General features: G+C 44.4%; 1 protein-coding gene across 5 annotated transcripts in view; it reads left to right on the forward strand.

The window, feature by feature from the left end:
* LOC126187490 (uncharacterized) overlaps positions 1–18,611 on the forward strand; it is a 1,186,162-nt gene that overhangs the window by 1,064,774 nt on the left and 102,777 nt on the right. For all 5 annotated transcript variants that reach the window (XM_049928600.1, XM_049928599.1, XM_049928598.1 and 2 more), the window contains one exon: positions 11,225–11,351. In XM_049928600.1, coding sequence (XP_049784557.1) covers positions 11,225–11,351 — 127 coding nt within the window. The remainder of the gene's footprint in view (positions 1–11,224; positions 11,352–18,611) is intronic.

The following is an 18,611-nucleotide window of genomic DNA, read 5'->3' on the forward strand; positions in this document are numbered from 1 at the left end:
AACAAAGCTGGCCGAGAAAAAAAAAGTGAAGTTTTGCGTTTTATATCTCCGGAAGTAACTACGGGATAAACTAGAACTTTTCTACGTAGTGACTTACCAATGCAATTTCTTAAAATATAAAATTTCATCATCCTGCTGCTTTCCAATAGGTTCCAAACTGAGGACAAAGTTGACGGTTTTTCTAAAAATGCCACAAAACTGGCTATTTTTGGCCCACTTTTACAAGAATGTTTTCTGTAAACTCTTAAATCGTTTTTATTAAAAAAAAAAGACCATGTACTAAACCATTGAAAAAACTGCTTGGTTTTGCAATGCAAACAAAAGGCTGAGAAGCATTGAAAATGGACCCGTAATCCGCTGGTACTCAAATCTGGCATCTTTTGTTATGTTCTACAGTTGTTTAGTACTCTCTGTGGAAGACAATATCAGAAATCCTGATGACTACGAAATGAGCTTGAGTCAGAAAAACTGCACGTAAGTAGTATTTGTTTTTTAGACGTCTCTGCAGCATTCAGCTCTACAAAATTCTTTTTGTGAAAGATGAAATGGAATAAGGAATCCAATATAAAGTCCTTTTTTGTGGCTGTAATATTTCGAGGTAATCACATTTGGAAAGTGTAATTTGTCGTATGAAAATTTCGATATTGCAGTGCCTGTGTCATTCTGAAATATGATGCAACATTCCTTCGGACATGCATGCATTCCATAAATGTCAGTTTTTGCACTGCTCGCATAGCTTAATGATCAGCGCGCTAGCCTGTCAAACAGGGATGCGATCAGATCCGCGCGGCGGAATTACTCTAGCAATACAAGCAAGTTTTCGATAATGCGCACTACAAAAGGGGGTGGGGTACTATTTGCCCACTACAAAACAATTATTAACTCTTATTAACATCCTTTTTTAATAGGTACTGATGCATAAATCTAGTCCGGAACCTGAAAATCTTTCCGTACAATCTTAGCAATACTAACGCAATTTCCGTAATTTTTAAACAGTGGAGCCAATTTTGGTGGAAATGGACGAATAGGCATTAATTGTCGAGGCTCACTTGAATGAAATTCCTTTACTTCTTTAAACAGTTGTAAATAGTAAGATCAGGCTCTCCTGGATGGCCGGCACCCTCTGGACGATGGGAAGATGCAAGACGCCCTCTCTGTCTTGCCGGCGGAATTGTGGATCTCCGTCGAATGACACGGAGGCATCCCGCAGACCGCAAGGGCCGTGGCGACTGAAATACCAGGCCTTAATTTTATCAGTCAGTCAATATAAATTGCAGGAGAAGCAGAGCTAAAGCTTTAGCAGCGGAACTTTTAAAACTTATTGTACTTCAAAGAGGACTTAGGGCTGGCCAAGTTCATAACTCCGCTGCTCAAATACCATTAAGTTACTGCCGCACAGGCTGCGCATATGGCCAGAGAATCACAAAATCAGCTACAGATGTCTATAAACTTAACCATAATTGGACCTGGCCTTTGAAGCAAGGGCAAATACCGGACGTGCTTCAGCACAAGTGACCCAGGGGCGCTGTGCAGACCAAGTTCAAAATGTTCAAATGTGTGTGAAATCTTATGGGACTTAACTGCTAAGGTCATCAGTCCATAAGCTTACACACTACTTAACCTAAATTATCCTAAGGACAAACACACACACCCATGCCCGAGGGAGGACTCAATCCTCCGCCGGGACCAGCCGCACAGTCCATGACTGCAGCGTCCTAGACCGCTCGGCTAACCCCGCGCGGCGCAGACCAAGTCAAGTAAGACACTGCGACCGTATCCAGATCAGTACTTATACGGTCAAGCACTCAAAACAACTAACAACTGTGGTGTTCCACTTCACTATGCAAACGTGCGCCGCAATAACAAATGCCACGAAAGGCAAAAACACCATAAAAACCTTTCAAATCAACTCAGCAAACCAGTGACAAAGAAGACAACTGATCGCACAACGCCCTGCACTGTCGGGAACAGTCTGTGTGACAACACGCCATAGGAAAGCGTCAGTTTTTCACAATCCAAGTTTCACCGTTTTGGAAACCATTGTAACGTCCCCTTAGAAAAATTTCTCAAGTACTGTGCTGATAAACCTCTTACATTATTTGCTTTTCAAACAGCTGAGCAAAACTGAACGTACTCAAACATTCACTAAAGTGACACACAATATTTTTAGCGCACCGCAATCTGACTTTCAAAAATCCCTACAAAAGAATGGCCCTGACTAACATTAACCTATACCTTCCACAAATCACTTACCTCACCAAAAATCTTCGTTACTCGAACTACTGCAATACAGCGAGCGCCACTACTGCCAGCTAAATAAAAGATTCAAACTACTGAAGGCACTAACTACTGATAGGCATAGTTAGCAAATGAAAGATTTTGATAGAGAACAAACAATGTATTCACCTTAATAGTGTTGAAAAATCATAATATTCATAGCAGTTCATGACATCCAGTCTTACAAGTTTCAAAACTCCGCCATTTCTCTCCCCACATCCACCACTGCTGGCGGCTCACCTCCAACTGCGCAACGCTACGCGCTGTTCACATCCAGCTGCCCAACACTACAATGGCAGAATACAATGCAAACTAGCCACAGACAGCACACAGCACAGCTAGTGATTTTCATACAGAGCGCTACGTGGCGTTACCAATATAAAAACGTAAACAGCCGACTTACACCATACCAAGGCGGCAGCCCACCACTCTTTTTGATTAATCCGGTAACTACAGCAAGATAGAGAAAATCGTCGCATATCACACACTCTTGAGATTAATGATCGTTTCCGTCGCTTCACAACGGCAGTCTTTCGCAAATAATTGACTTAAAATAACCCACGTTGCTGTCTTAGCCAGTCCTCGCAGTAATCCACAACGGCAGCACCGCACAACTTCTTGACGACGGTCTGCTATATCGGCGTTTCCTTCTTATAACTTTAAGTAAACGTTGTCGAGTCGTTTTTCAGCGCATTAAGGCACTATTAGCCGCCTTGCTGACAATGGTGAAGCTACATACAAGAGAGAGCGATCAACCACTGAATAACCACCACTCTCGGCTGCAAATTACCCAAGTCTGTACCTTAACTGTGGCCAATGCAATAACCAGAAACGGCGAGCAACAACGTTAGGACTCCATATACAACGATGTGCTTAAAATCACCAGACTTCAGCCGAGCTATCGGAACCCGCAATCGTGGCAAACACCAACTCTGCCTCCTTGCCGTAGTGCCCCTATCCGACGCTGTGCTTGTAAACACGGACTGGAACTTCTAATTTACCGGGAGACGAGACCAACTGGCATAACCTACAGGTACTTTATGAGCACTACAAAACAATTTTCCAGAATACAAATTTCGTTAACTGTTAATTTTTTTCACAACATACTTTTTTAAGATATATAGATGTGTAACGAGGGTCCTGATCTTGAAAATAGGAATATCACATTTTTTGCGAAAAGTCGTTTTCACTACTAACACTTAATTTTTCGGGTTACGTTTTACTGAAAAATTCAGAACAGTTACGGAATTTGGTAAAATATTTCATTAAGAACAGTGCTTTTTAAGTTTTTAAATATAAATTACACTACTAGACAACAGCATTTACAAAGGCTGGGCATAAAGTAATCCCCACTCCACACCGACTTTTGGTATTTTGAGGGTTAACCCTAACAATACAGACCCGTGCGAGGGGGCTAGGTGGCACTTTATGCCTAGCTTTTCTTATCTTCTACATCTACATAGATACTCCACGAGCCACCGTAAGGTGCGTGGCGTAGGGTACCCTGTACAGCTACTTGTCATTTCGCCTCCTTTCCACTCGGCAAGTAGAGCGAGGGAAAATCGACTGTCTGTAAGCCTGTTATGAGCTCCAATTTCTCGTATCTTATCTTCGTGGTCCTTACGCGCGATATATCTGCGGTGGTAGAATCGTTCGACTCTCAGCTTCAAATGCCGGTTCCCTAAATTTTCTCAGTAGTGTTTCTCGAAAAGAACGCCGCTTTCCCTGCAGGGATTCCCACTTGAGTCCCGAAGCATTTCCCGTAACACTTATGTGTTGTTTGAACCTATCGGTAGAAAATCTAGCAGCCCGCCTCTAAATTGCTTCGGTGTCTTCCTTCAATCCCACCTGGTACGCATGACAAACACTGGAGCAGTACTGAACAATAGGTCGTACCAACGTCCTATATGCATACAAACGTCCTCATTTACAGGTGAACCACTCTTTCCTAAAATTCTCCCAATAACCCTATATCGACCACTTGCCTTCCCAACGACAGTTTTCACGTGCTCGTTCCACTCAATTGCTTCGCAACGTTACGCCCAAATATTTAAAGGACTGTATCCGAACGCCACAAGGTTTGTTTTGTCTACTCATATGCATTAACTTACATTTTTTCACATGCTGCCATTCATCACACCAACTGGAAATTTTGTCTATGTCATCTTGTATCTTGTACTTAATTCTATAATTATAATTCTTTTGTATTTTGGCATTAAACTTAACCCCCCCCCCCTCCCCTTAGTAGTAAACACAGCCTTTCGCAACAAATGTCCTATGCAACGCATAACAGCATTAAAAGAACTTTCAGGCTCTGGAATCTGCTTATACATCAGTGTCTCTTTGAAACTTATGTTGTTAAACTACCAGCAGCACCACTACCCCTCGGTGGTATATCCGTTATTGAAAGTGCTTCGGCACTTGCAGGGTTAACGACCGTAACTGGTACAACCGCCAGCCTGGGTGTGGTTTTCCGGCCGTTTGCCATGCTCGTTTAGGCAAATCCTGGGCTGGTTAAGTGACGACTTCGGTGTCAGGAAAAGCATGCGGTGTCAGAATTAAGATAAAAGTAGATCTTATACATTCCCGACATATTGCCGGTGGGGCAGCGACCAATACAGTACTGAAATAGTAGATGGGCCAAATAATGAGAACAGCGGACGCTTTATGACGGAACAAAGGCTAAGGAAGAGGGGAAAACATTAAGGTACTACGCATTTCTGTATGCTTACCACTGAATTACACACGCGTTAATACACAACTTCGATTCCGAATATATTTTCCGTGTCTCGTCCTCTCTGGTCTCTGTTGCTTATGTATCCGTGGGTAAAGTCTTTCGATAAGTGATGTGACAATTAGAGGCGAGGCGAGGAATCCCAGTTAGTAAGAGAACCAAGAGTTTCCCCTGATGCCCGGAGACTTGGATGATTATAACTGTAACCGGGCAATAAGAGAGCAAACGTTGAGACAGTTTAGAGTATTACGGCACCCCGTGCCACCTTGCAAAGGGAGTGTGGCGCAACGCAAGCAGCATGCAGGCAGGAGAAGCTGTGTGTGAAGCGGCGCTTATCTCGGGAGTCGGCAGGGAAGCGGAGGGCGCGCTGAGGTGAACGCCTGATAGCGGGCCACCCACCGTGGGAGGAAGCCGCCTACCGCAACCGCCGCTGCTCGAAGGCTCGCCAGCAGCTCCCAACCTCACGCGGATGTGGCGTCGCTGGAGGCAACATCCTCGCCTTTCGTACTCACTGGGCATTACGCTGGATAATAATCCGACAGCTTCTCAGGACTCAGGCAGCAGATATCGAAAAATTAGACGGTGACGCATATTTCGCACGAGTAAATAAAGATGTCGGGCAGAAATGCAGCCTGTTGCCATTTCTCATCAACAATTGAGAATGTAATAAAAGAATGAAGAGCCAGGTATGCCGAAGAAATAACTATGCGTGGACACGTTCCTTTCGTCCGCGCCTCTGTGCTCCCGTGCTGTCGCGCAAAGTCACTCTCGGCGAACTGCTGCGCGCGACGCAGACAATTTTACGTAATTCTAAAATTTGCTGGCGGACCGCCCGCATTAATTCTCTGCACTGGCACACATGCAAAGCCAGTCTGAGTAAGGGTCGCTTGCTTCGATTTGATCCGCGAGACAGGGCTAAATTCCCAACTCCAGAGTCAATAATCAGAAGCCTTGCAGCCGTCTAACCACTTTCAGGAAATATTCCGAGAAGCGACCACTGGACAGGAATGTGTTCACCGCCAACAGTTCCATACGATAGTCACAACTGCAAACAGGAACAGTTCAAAGTCAAAAGGGGAAGAATCACACGAAAACATCACTCTCAAATTTGGACGGAAAAAAGTGTTATTTATTGGCCTGAACCAACCCTAACCAAGCTCGTCACTTATGTCCAACACCACCTCCAGCTAGCTAACGGCTCTCATTCTACCCTGAGATCTCTCTTTTTATTGACCAAGTGAACGCTCATTAATCTTCAACAATCACCGATAAAGACACTGACATGCGTGAGCAGAGATCCACGCCTGCGCACGGGAAAGCCCTTACAACTCCCCCCTCCCACCCCTTCACTCTCTTTCTTTCTTTCTTTCGTAATGCACTAACAAGGAGACCAGGCGGCAATCGGATTTTTGTAATTTTTATATTTATGGTACGTGAAGTTCAGAACTTGAATGTCAATCTACAAAAGCAGTCCTATGCAGCTCTCTGAAAATTCTCGAGAAAATCTTGACAGTCGTGTCAAGTTTTCTGAGCAACTTTAGGAACATTAACTTTCGCAACAGGCAGCGTGTTTCACAAGGTAGCATTGGAGAATGCTACTCAGGCAGCCGATGGATCGCTCGTTCGGATCTTGCTTATGGTTTTATTTTTCCCTACATCATCTAAAGATAAAAGTTGATCAAATATATGCTAGTTAACACATTTTCATGAATGACGCAATTTTTCTAGTTTTCTAGCAACATACCACCGGCAAAATTCCAATCTTCAGTGCAAATATAATTTCTCATTTATCGATATATTATAAAAGATATTAATACATTTATGACGTTTTTTTAATTTAAATATTGTTTGTTAACAATATTTTATGATGCGTGATTGAGCTGCCCCTCCCTCTGTGTTTTGTGCAACTAACAACACCTTCAAGAACCAAGCGCGACAGTTCCATATTCTGTCGCTCGCTCTCTACATGCCAAATATTAGTTCGACATTTAATGTAGTTAAATTTTGTTCTGGAATGCTTTTTGCTGGAGGCTATAGTTTTCTAGTTATTCAAGAAATACGTACAAAGTTTAACTACATGAAATGTCCTCCAAAAAGATCCTGTTCATCTTCCCTGTAGAACTAATACTTTGCGTGTGAGAGAATATGAAACTCTTGCACTTGGTTTTTGAAGGCGTTGCGGGTTGCATAAAATAGAAACAAGAAGACACGACTTTTTGGTAAAAATAATGATAACATGTGTTAGTTAGCGTATTTTCGATTAAATCTATATTAAATGATGTAGGTATTCGAAATGAATGAAAAGAAGAAAATGAAGAAAAAGGCACCGTAGCGAGATTCGAACCAGCAATCCATTGATCACCCGATTACCACTTGCCACGCTGCCTGTCGTGAAAATAATATTCATTTTAGAGGTAACTGGTATTGATCGCTGAGTATCACCAATTCCGGACTTCTGAACTGCACTGTAAAATCACCACCACCACCCTAGAGGGCACACGAGTTTTGGAAGACTAGAGCTTAACGTCCCATCGACAGAGAGGCCATTAGAGACGGAGCAGATGCTCGAATTACGGAAGGTTGGGAAGAAAAATCGGCCATATCGTTTCCATATCGTCTCGGCACTTGCCGTAAGTGCTTCAGGAAAATTACTGAAAACCTAAGTCCGTATGGCCAAACAGTTGAATACTCGTCCTCCTGAATGTACGAGGCCGCCTACTGACTCCCCATTTTCGCTGTCTCCAAATCGTTCCACGAAATTGTCTCACATTTAGGTCTTCAGCCAATCAGAATAAGGAGCCAAGTGTAGGCATTTTCATTGGCCATTTTATGTTCCGGCTTGCTCCGTCCCGGCAAACTTCTAAGAGTTCCTTTGTCAGGGAGTTGGAAATCCCGGCCGTTAATGGGAACAGCTGAAGGAAGAGCACACAGACACAGCCAGGAAAAGGAAAAAGGTTTAGATTTTCAGATGCTGTTGCAATTTAGAAGAAGGGGTCGGTTGGTAGGATAGATTCTGATGCATCAAGGGATCACCAATTTAGTATTGGAGGGAAGCGTTGAGGGTAAAAATCGTAGAGGAAGACCAAGAGATGAATACACTAAGCAGATTCAGAAGGATGTAGGTTGCAGTAGCTACTCGGAGACGAAGATGCTTGCACAGGATAGAGTAGCGTGGAGAGCTGCATCAAACCAGTCTCTGGGCTCAAGACCACAACACGATAGTAGTGTTAACCAAAACTGAAATCAGTCTCCAGAAGGCCATAGAAGGCATGAACAAGCTATTTTCTGAAATATATGATATGAAAATAAATAATGAGAAGAAAACCGAAATCTTCCCAACAGTAGTAAACCTGCGTCTGAACAGAGAGAATCTGAAGCAAGTCACCAACTTCAACCATATGGTTAGCAGAATTACGTAGGATGGTATACCATGGTAGGAGATTAAATGTAGACTTGCACAAGCTAAAACAGCATTCTACAACAACAAGAAACTACTAACATGTAAAAATATTGGTTTAAACGCCAAGATACAGTATGTAAAAACCTGATTCGTAGTGATTTCATGGGCAAAGAGAATAACCAATGAAGAAGTCTGCAAGAACGTTGGAGAGAAAATATCGTTGTAGAGGACTGTCAAGGGACGGAGAGGCGGTTGGGTTAATTACATACACAGACATTCCCTTTCACTGAGAAACTACCGAGTGAGGTGGCGCATTGATTAGCACACTGGACTCACATTCGGGAGGATGACTGTTCAACTCCGCGTCTGGATATTCACATTCAGTTTTTCCTTGAGTTCCCTAAATCGCATCTCTAAATCGGGATGGTTTTTTGAAGGAGCACGGCTGATTTCCTTCTCAATCCTTTCCTAATCCGAGCTTGTGCTCCGTCTCTGATGATCTCGCTGTCGATAGGACGTTCAACTCTGATCTTCCTTCCTTCTATTATTGTGAAATTAATAGAAAGGAAATTGGCTGGGAAAAATGCTCAAGGAAGGTCAAGGCAGATAAATCAAGTTCCCAAATTGACCGTATATTATGAACGGAAGAGACATCTGAAAAATTGAGCAGGAGAATTGCTGCCGATCTATCTACGGCTTGAGAACAAAAGATGATGATAGCCATTTACATGTGGCGTAGCGATGACAATCTAAATTCGAAAACCAAATTTTAGAATCACTTTTGCTAGCCCAATCAATTATCAATTTTCCCAGTATTTTACTCGGACTATGTCTGAAAATCAGGTTTCCATTTTCGTCAGTACGGTTAAGTAATGTTTTCAATAACTGTGTAATTAATTTTTAAATAAGAGAGTCTTTAATTTCCTGCTTTATGAGACTGAATTTTAAGAACGTCGAGGAGGAGGAGGAGCAGATGTTTACAAACCTCAGAGTCACGCACGTCGTGAACGCAAATGTGATCACTGATGGAACATTTTGCAACATGGATTGGTCAAAAATCTTCCAAATAGTTATACACAGTACATTCCTGTACATGGAACCATGTATTGTGTAGCCGTCTCATTTTCAGACTCTTCCTTTGAGTGCCTAATGTTCTTATTATGCAGCCACTGCATATTGCGCTTTTGTGTATTCATAGAGATCAAGAAGATTTCTTCTGGAGAGGACGCCTTCTTGAATTTGAAATTTCTACCACAAAAAATATCATTTTCTCTAGCTTACTTTGCATTTGGATGAACAGATGAAGCATAGATTAGGACACCTACAGTATAACATGGTAATTTTTGCAGGGTCTGCTAACTTGGAACAGCAGTTGAACCAAATGTCTTGAAAACAATATCAAAAGTGAAACAAGGGTAATAGAATGTAGACTTATTAAATCAGTTGATGTCGAGGGAATGAGATTAGGAAATAGGACACTCACAGTGTAGACGAGTTTTCGTATTTGGGCGGTAAAATAATCATGGCAGAACCAGAGGGGATATAAAATACAGTCCGCCAATAGCAAGTAAAGCATTTCTGAAACAAAGAGATATTTCTCAACATCAGCTATAAATTTAAAGTCTATTCTGAAGGTATTTGTAGGGGGAGTGAAATATGGATGATAAAAAGGTGAGACAAGAAGACAACAGAAACTTTTGAAATGTGTGCTGCATAACAGTGCTGAATGTTAGATGGATAGTTTGGGTAACTAATGAACAAGTAGTAAATAGAATTGGGAAGAAAAGAAATATATTGCAAGACTTGATTAAAAGAAAAGATTGGTTGATGGGATGTATTCAGAACACCAGGGAATCGTCAGTGTAGTGATGGGGCGAAGTGTGTGTGTGTGGGGGGGGGGGGGGTGAAAATTATAGAGTGGGAGCAAGTCTTGGAGACAGTAAGCAGCACAAAGTGGATGTGGATTGTACTAGTTCTTTAGAGACGAAGAGGTTTGCACACAAGAGATGAGCTCCATCATCTGTATTGTTACATAAAGAGAAGTCCTTTTGTTAACATTGTTAGCAAAAATATTGAAAAGTTCTTGACTGTTTACTTCAGAATTTTGCACAATACTCTAATAAACATACTTGCACAGAAACAGAAGGCCTCACAAGTATCAGCACTTTGGGGTTTATAATCTTCTACCTGCCCTGCACAACAGTCGCGTTGTGGTGTTGTAGTTATCAGTCTGTGTTATCGACGTGCTTTGCATGGCAGGCTGGATGTCAGGGGTACATAAATGATTCTCAAGTCCCTGAAAGCCTGCTCTGAATGACAGGCGTCTTGTGGGATAAGTAATATCAGCCTGCTTTATTTATTTGTGCAGGGGCTACACGTGCCGATGAGCGTGGCTGGGGAATGGTTTAAGATGGATAGAGGAGGGAGTGGACAGAGCGAGGGCTAGGAGGAAACAAACGGAGAGAGGGAAGGAAAGGGAGGTACATGAGGCAGGTGAAAGGCGTAGAGTGGTGGTGGGCAGGCGGTAATGGAAGAATGGGAAGCAGAGATGGGAAGAGAGAGGGGAAGGAGGAAGTGGTCAAAGAGAGGGAGAGGAGGAGATGATGGGCAGACATAAGGGGAAGGAGGAGTAGATGGACTAAGAGGGGGGTTGAGAAGGAGATCCAATGGGCAGATATATTTAGCAATGGCGAAGTGTTTGTGCGTTCACTAGTACCATATTAATACGACGACGACGACGACGACGACGACAACGACTACCCCAAGGATCCGCTAGTTCCGATTGTACAGGCAGCACTGTCGTTGTGTTACAGAACGACCTGCTGGGACAGTCGCTGTACAACATCACGCGGCCGGAGGACCACGAGGAGCTGCGGCGCAACATCGAGACGGCTCCCAGCGACGGCCGCGCCTCTTCCGCCGCTTCCGGCTGCTCGCCAGGTGCGTGCGTCTGCCCTGCCTGCGTAGCATAGCAGCTGCGTGACATCCGGCGTGTCTAGCCGCTGTACTCTCTGTGAGAGGGCTTTCTGCGAATTAAACGTTCAAAGCGCAGGTACCACGCTAACACCACCTCAAACCTTGACAGTGACCGCAGTTCGGCGATGAACAGAATCCGTAAGTTGCCTCAGGTATGCCGTATGCAGCTCGAGCCACTCATTGATAACTAAGGAGTTGTGCAAAAATATGGAAACACCGCGAGAAGTGCTTGCTTGAACATAAACGCAGATGCCAGACGAGCCTGCAGGTTGCGCAGTCCACGGACGGCGCCCGTGCGACGTCCTCGATACGTTGCAAGTGTCAGTCGTGGTCACGACAGTGTTCTGCGTAGATGTGAGTGCCTGATACAGGAACGTGGGCAAATTGTTGGTGCTAGCCCGGTGGGCGCTTCCGTAACCAAGGTAGCCGAAGTACGACGGTCACTCCAAAAGAAATGCACACTATTTTTTTAATCCATCTTTTATTCTACATGTTTGAAAGTTTTACAGTATGTAGATACGTCCTTTACTAACAATATTTTCATTTCTCCACATAATTTCCTTCCCTCTCAACTGCCTTACGCCATCTTGGAACCAGCGCCTGTATACCCGCACGGTAAAATTCTGGACCAACCAGTTGGAGCCACTGTTTGGCAGCGTGCACAAGGGAGTCATCATCTTCAAACCTTCTTCCACGAAGAGAGTCTTTCAGTTTCCCAAAGAGATAATAGGCACATGGAGCCAGGTCAGGACTGTAAGGCGGGTGTTTCAGTGTTGTCCATCCGAGTTTTGTGATCGCTTCTGTGGTTTTTTGACTGACATGTGGCCGTGCATTGTCGTGCAACAGCAAAACATCCTGCTTTTGCCGATGTGGTCGAACATGACTCAGTCGAACTTGAAGTTTCTTCAGTGTCGCCACATATGCCTAAGAAATTATGGTGGTTCCACTTTGCATGATCTCCACAAGCAAGAGTTCTTCGGAATCGAAAAACACCGTAGCCATAACTTTTCCAGCAGAAGGTGTGGTCTTGAATTTGTTTTTCTTGGGTGAATTTGCATGATGCCACTCCATTGAGTGCCTCTTCGTCTCTGGTGAAAAATGATGGAGCCATGTATCATCCCCTGTCACAATTCTTCCAAGAAATTCATCTCGACCATTCTCGTACTTTTCCAAAAGTTCGATGCATACCGTATTTCTTGTTTCTTAGTGAGCCACTGTCAACATCCTGGGAACCCACCTGGCACAAACCTTTATTAACGCCAACACTTTCAGTATTCTGCAAACACTTCCTTTCCCTATCCCAACGTAGCGTGACAATTCGTTCTCTGTGATGCGTCTGTCGGCAGTCACCAATTCGTTAACTCTCTGTACATTGTCCGGAGTGTGTGCAGTAAGAGACCTGCCGCTGCGAGGACAATCCTCAATATTGCCGCGCCCGCTTTCATCACGTAACCTGCTTGCCCACCGACTAACTGTACTGCGATCGACAGCAGCATCTCCGTATACCTTTTTCAACCTCTTGTGGATGTTTCCCACTGTCTCGTTTTCACAGCACTGGAATTCTATGACAGCACGTTGCTTCTGACGAACGTCAAGTGTAGCAGCTATCTTGAAGACATGCTGTGACGGCGTCACTCACGGGAACAGGTTGAACTAAGTTTGTAAACAAGCGGGAAGGATGTATCTACACACTAAAATTTTCACAAATGCAGAATGAAAATTGTATTTTTACAAAAATAGTGTGCATTTCTTTTGGAGTGACCTTCGTATTTGGTGTTTCATGAGGCACCATAACCGAAAATTTATAACGCATACAGGGAGAGCGGATGAAGTCACAGCGCAAAGTCACAGCGCGCGGAAGTATGTGTTGAGTGATCGTTGCAGACGGCCACTGAAGGGGTTTGTGATGAAAAATAAGGAGACGACAGCTGCAGAGGTCACTGCATAACTGAATGTTACATTCGTGAACCCTTTCAGTAACGAAGGAAGCTCTGTAAGTAATGAAATGCAGGGCGAGTTGGAATTCCAAAATGACACATTAGCGATTCAATTTGCCAGTAACAGGTAAACATGACGCTGAAGCAATAAAACTTGGACGATACAGCAATGCGAGGAGGTCATTTGGTCGGATGAATCTTGTTTCACAGTTTCCAACTATGGGTCGAGTTTACGACTCAAGAGTGAAGCGTGGCGGGGGTTCGGTTATGATTTGCGTAGCTGTATTGTGCTTTTCGATGGGTTACGTAGTCGCTGTGCAAGGTAGCATTACTGCCAAGGAATATGTGGCCGTTTCTGGGTGATTAGGTCCATCTGATGGTAATGCTGTGTTCCAAGACGATAGGGCGCCTGTTCACACAGCTCGCATCGTCCAAGACTGGTTTTGTGAGGACGAGGATCAACTGTCGCATCTCCCCTAGCCATCACAGTCACCAGATCTCAATATTATTGAGGCTTTGTGACCGACTCTGGAGAGAAGGGTGTGTAGTCGCTATCCACTTCCATCATCATTACATGAACTTGCCACTATCTGTAGGAGGAATGGAATGAGATTCTCGCGTAAACCTCACAAGTGCCGTATTTATCCGTTCCGAGATGACTGGATGCTGTTTCGAAATGCCAACGGTTTTCCTGCACCGTATTAAGCACGGTAATGTGTCATGGCTATGGTGTTTCCATATTTCTGTCAACCTTTTAAATTCTGTTGAGCTACCAAGTTGCAGGGGTCTTGATTCCAACGTATCACATGTTCCCAATAGCTCCAGACACTTACAATGCGATTACCATCGGTTGATTTTAGAGTAGTAGTGGAGGTGCGAAGGCATGTGTATAATCAAACGAGTGTTGAAGTAAACATCTTGGTTCACAATCATCTTGGTCTTGCAGTAGACGGTCGCAGGTTCGAGTCCTGCCTCGGGCATGGATGTGTGTGATGTCCTTAGGTTAGTTAGGTTTAATTAGTTCTAAGTTCTAGGGGACTGATGACCTGAGCAGTTAGGTCCCATAGTGCTCACAGCCATTTGAACCATTTTTTTTCTTGCAGTAGCCGTGCTTGCAGACTCAATTACAGGAACTCAGGTCCGCCTATTACGCAGACAGCTTATCTTTTTAATGCCGAAACATATTTCAGCACCTTGTGGCATTATCAGTGGCTTCTTTTATTCAGGTCTGCAAAATTCAAACCCGTTGTAGGCACTAATTATTCTAAAGAAATTTAGGCCTTAAACAGTCTACACTGAAGCGCCAAAGAAACTGGTATAGACATGCGTATTCAAATGCAGAGATGTGTAAGCAGGTAGAATACGGCGCTGCGGTCGGCAACGCCTATATAAGACAAGTGTTTGGCGCAGTTGTTAGATCGGTTACTGCTGCTACAATGGCAGGTTATCAGGATTTAAGTGAATTTGAACGTGGTGTTACAGTCGGCGCACGAGCGATGGGAATAAGCGTCTCCGAGGAAGCGATGAAGCGGGATTTTCCGGTACGGGCATTTCACGAGTGTACCGTGAATATCGGCAGACCAGTAAGACATCAAATTTCTGACATCGTTGAGACCGGAAAAAGATGCTGCAAGAAAGCGACGAACGACGACTGAAGAGAATCGTTCAACGTGACAGAAGTGTAACCCTTCCGCAAATTGCTGTACATTTCAATACTGGACCATCAACAAGTGTCAGCGTGCGAACCATTCGATGAAATATCATCGATGTGGGCTTTCGGAGCTGAAGGCCCACTCGTGTGTACCCTTGATGAATGCACGGGACAAAGCTTTGCGCCTCGCCTGGGCCCGTCAAAACTGACATTGGACTGTTGATGACTGGAAACATGTTGCCTGGTCCGACGTGTCGCGTTTCAGATTGTATGGAGCGGATGGGCTGGTGCGGGTGTAGAGACAACCTCATGAATCCATGAGCCCTGCATCCCAGCCGGGGATTGTTCAAGCTGGTTGAGGCTCTGTAATGCTGTAGGACGCGTTCAGTTGGAGTGATATGGGACACCTCATACGTCTAGATACGATTCTGACAGGTCACACGTACGTAATCATTCTGTCTGATCGTCTGCATCCATTCAAGTCCATTGTTCATTCCGACGCACTTGTGCAATTCCAGCAGGGGAATGCAACATCCCACAAGTCCAGAATTGCTACAGCGTGGCTCCAGGAAGACTCTTCTGAGTTTAAATACTACCGCTGGCCACCAAACTCCCCGAACATGAACATTATTGAGCATATCTGGCATGCCTTGCAACGTGCTGTTCAGAAGAGATCTCCAGCCCGTCGTACTGTACGTATTTATGGACAGCCCTGCAGGATTCATGGTGGCAGTTCCCTGCATCACTACTTCAGACATTAATCGAGTCCATGCCACGTCGTGTTGCAACACTTCTGCGTGCTCACGAGAGCCCTACACGATATTATGCAGGTGTGCCACTTTCTTTGGCTCTTCAGTTTATATCTGTTGCCGTTATCAGCTTATTTTCTGCATTGCTCTATTCTGTAGAACGTTCTCAACATTACTGAATATCGGTGGCGTGTCATCTCCAACGAAATGATGTTACTGTGACTTTTGTTCGTGAGTTAACAAATTACTTATAAGCATAATTTTGTTGTGCGAAAGGCCACTGCCTGAGAAACAAAAGTGCAGCACCCGGAAGGGAATAAGAAAAACTAAATGAAACTTCACGAGTTGAAAGGGTATATGATATTGTTTCAGTATTTACAAAATCGAGTGGAATTTACAAAGAACTTGGCAGTATGAGCCCACTTAACAGTGTAACGTAGTACCCCCTCTTGCCGGGATGCATGCCCTGATTCGGTGGGGATGGGTGTCGTAAAGCCGTTGTATCCTGTACTGAGGCAAACTGGCCACAATTTCTCTAGGAACTGCTCCTTGATATACTGGATAGTGGCAGTGAGATGGTGTTGACGTCTGAGCTGGTCTGATACATGTTCTACTGGGAACAGATCTGGCCGTAGGAGTACCACAGCATAACGGACAGTTCATAGAGATTCGTGCCATGTGTGAACGAACATTGTTCTATTGAGAAAATGAGGACGCCACAGGACGTCCGTGTCGTACCGTAGTGCTGTCAGCCAAAATCTGAAATCGTACCCGATGGTCCCCCCCACTATGACGCCAGGAGAACCGCCGTTGGGTCAGTGCAAAGCAATGGAAGAACTTCCCAGCTCGCCGCCATAATCGCCGGCGATTGTCATCCGGTTTAGTGTAATGAAATGTGCGTGTGGCCAGGACCTCCAGTCGGGTAGACCGGTCGTCTGGTGTTTAGTTGACGCCACTTCGGCGACTTGCTTGTGGATGAGGGTGAAATGATGATGACAACACAACGCCCAGTTCCCGAGCGGAGAAAATTTCCGACCGGCCGGGAATCGAACCCGGGCCCCTCGCATGGCATTCTGGCACGCTGACCACTCAGCTGTGGAGGCGGACGGCATAGTGTAGAAGCGCTGGTTACCGCTGAACGCAATGCAGGGCCCCCAGGTAACGGAAGGCTACGCATGCGACGTAATTCGCTATTCCAGCTGCTGCTAGTCTCCAACCAGTGATGTGGGATGACACAGAATGTTGCATTACTTGGGGGTTACGACGTGCTTGGTGCGCAGTACGGCGATCTTCCCTTGTAGCGATGAGACTACGTTGCCTGGAACCTCGATGGCAATTTACCTGCCCTCACGTATCTGTGCAGTCCGACGTAGGACCACCGTTACATTCGAATGCCTCACAAAGCTGGATATTGCACCAGTCGACTAGCCAGGTAAATGGAGACACATAATGAAGACCCATTTCAAACTGTCAAGTTTTGCTAACGCTTACAGGAGAACGCGCTATCTACGTGTCCTTCACAGCGACCATTCAGCATCTGACGCTGTGCGCGCCTCTTATATACCCTAACAGGCATGTCAACATTACACACGAACAACAGTACTTCACTACCGTGGCCGTTCTACTTCTCATAGCGCATTGCAACTCGTCATTTACATACGTGCCAGTGGTGTGTACGCGCACGAAATTAATATTGGCTTTCGAGCAAGTCTTCTGGATGCTTATGTGCATATTCCTCGTTCGAAAATAACTGTAAGTAATCGCAAAACATTGTCGCGAAATATGTCACGAAATAAAATTACGTTTGTAAGTTAATTGGTAACTCTCAGCCAAACTCACAATAGCATCACTTAGTTGCCGATGCTATAATACCGGTATTTAGGAATGTAGAAAGCATCCTACAAAACCTAGCAAAACAGAAAATAAGCTTACAACCGCTTTAGGTCCAAATTTCATTAGAAAAATTATTACCTAAAACTTTTTGCTTTTTGCAGAACTGAGTATTTCTTCGTGTCGGAAGCATGACCAAGTTACATATTATAATGTGTAGAACACAGTTCCCGAGCGGAGAAAATTTGCGACCTGCCGGGACCCCGCTCCTTGCGTGGCATTCTGGAGCACTTGACGGCTCATCTATGTAATATATACAAAAAACGCAACTTAGAATTGTAGACATAAAACTGTGTGAAGATTACAGTACATTAAATTTAAAAATACGAAATACATATCGTGATTTTAAGCAAGAGCTAAACGTTTCTTGCACAGAAACGGGCGACATCAGTTGTATTTGACTTTGTTGAAGGTCCTCAGGGCAGGGTGCTGGGCAAGAGTGTAGGTAAAGCGTCGTTTGTAGTGCTCCGCATTCGCAGAGGTTAACATTTTCTGGGTAGCCCCATTTATTGAGAGAGTACGTATACTGTTTAGCGCATTGCAGGTGCCCCAGTTTTCATCGCGTCCTGCTGCTAGTTCCCCTTTCCGCTCCATCCAGTGTTGATTTGAGGTCTTCTTCCGAAGGTCCAGTCTGATTTTAGGTTCTTCATAATCTTCCGCCGATCTCAGGAAACTTCGCCTTGATTTTAATCATTGGTGAGCCGGTTGGAGACCGTAGAGGCATTTTAGAGCCCAAGTTCATAAGACTTTATTGCTTCCTTCCTGTTATATCCCCGATTAATAACCTTTCCTTCTGGAACACCCTGTGTGGATATCAGACTGCAAATCTTTGGCGGCTTTATGGGAAGTGTAGTTGTACGAAGAGAGAGATGTACAAAACTCTTGTACGACCTATTTTCCATGTTTTTTAGTCATTAAATTAAAAATGGTCCGAGGAAATGCAACTTCATTTTTGATAGGTTTACCTGATAACTGTGTGACCTGTACAGAGGCACTG

This window comes from Schistocerca cancellata, chromosome 5, assembly GCF_023864275.1.
Source record: "Schistocerca cancellata isolate TAMUIC-IGC-003103 chromosome 5, iqSchCanc2.1, whole genome shotgun sequence".
NCBI classification, from domain to species: Eukaryota; Metazoa; Arthropoda; class Insecta; order Orthoptera; family Acrididae; genus Schistocerca; species Schistocerca cancellata.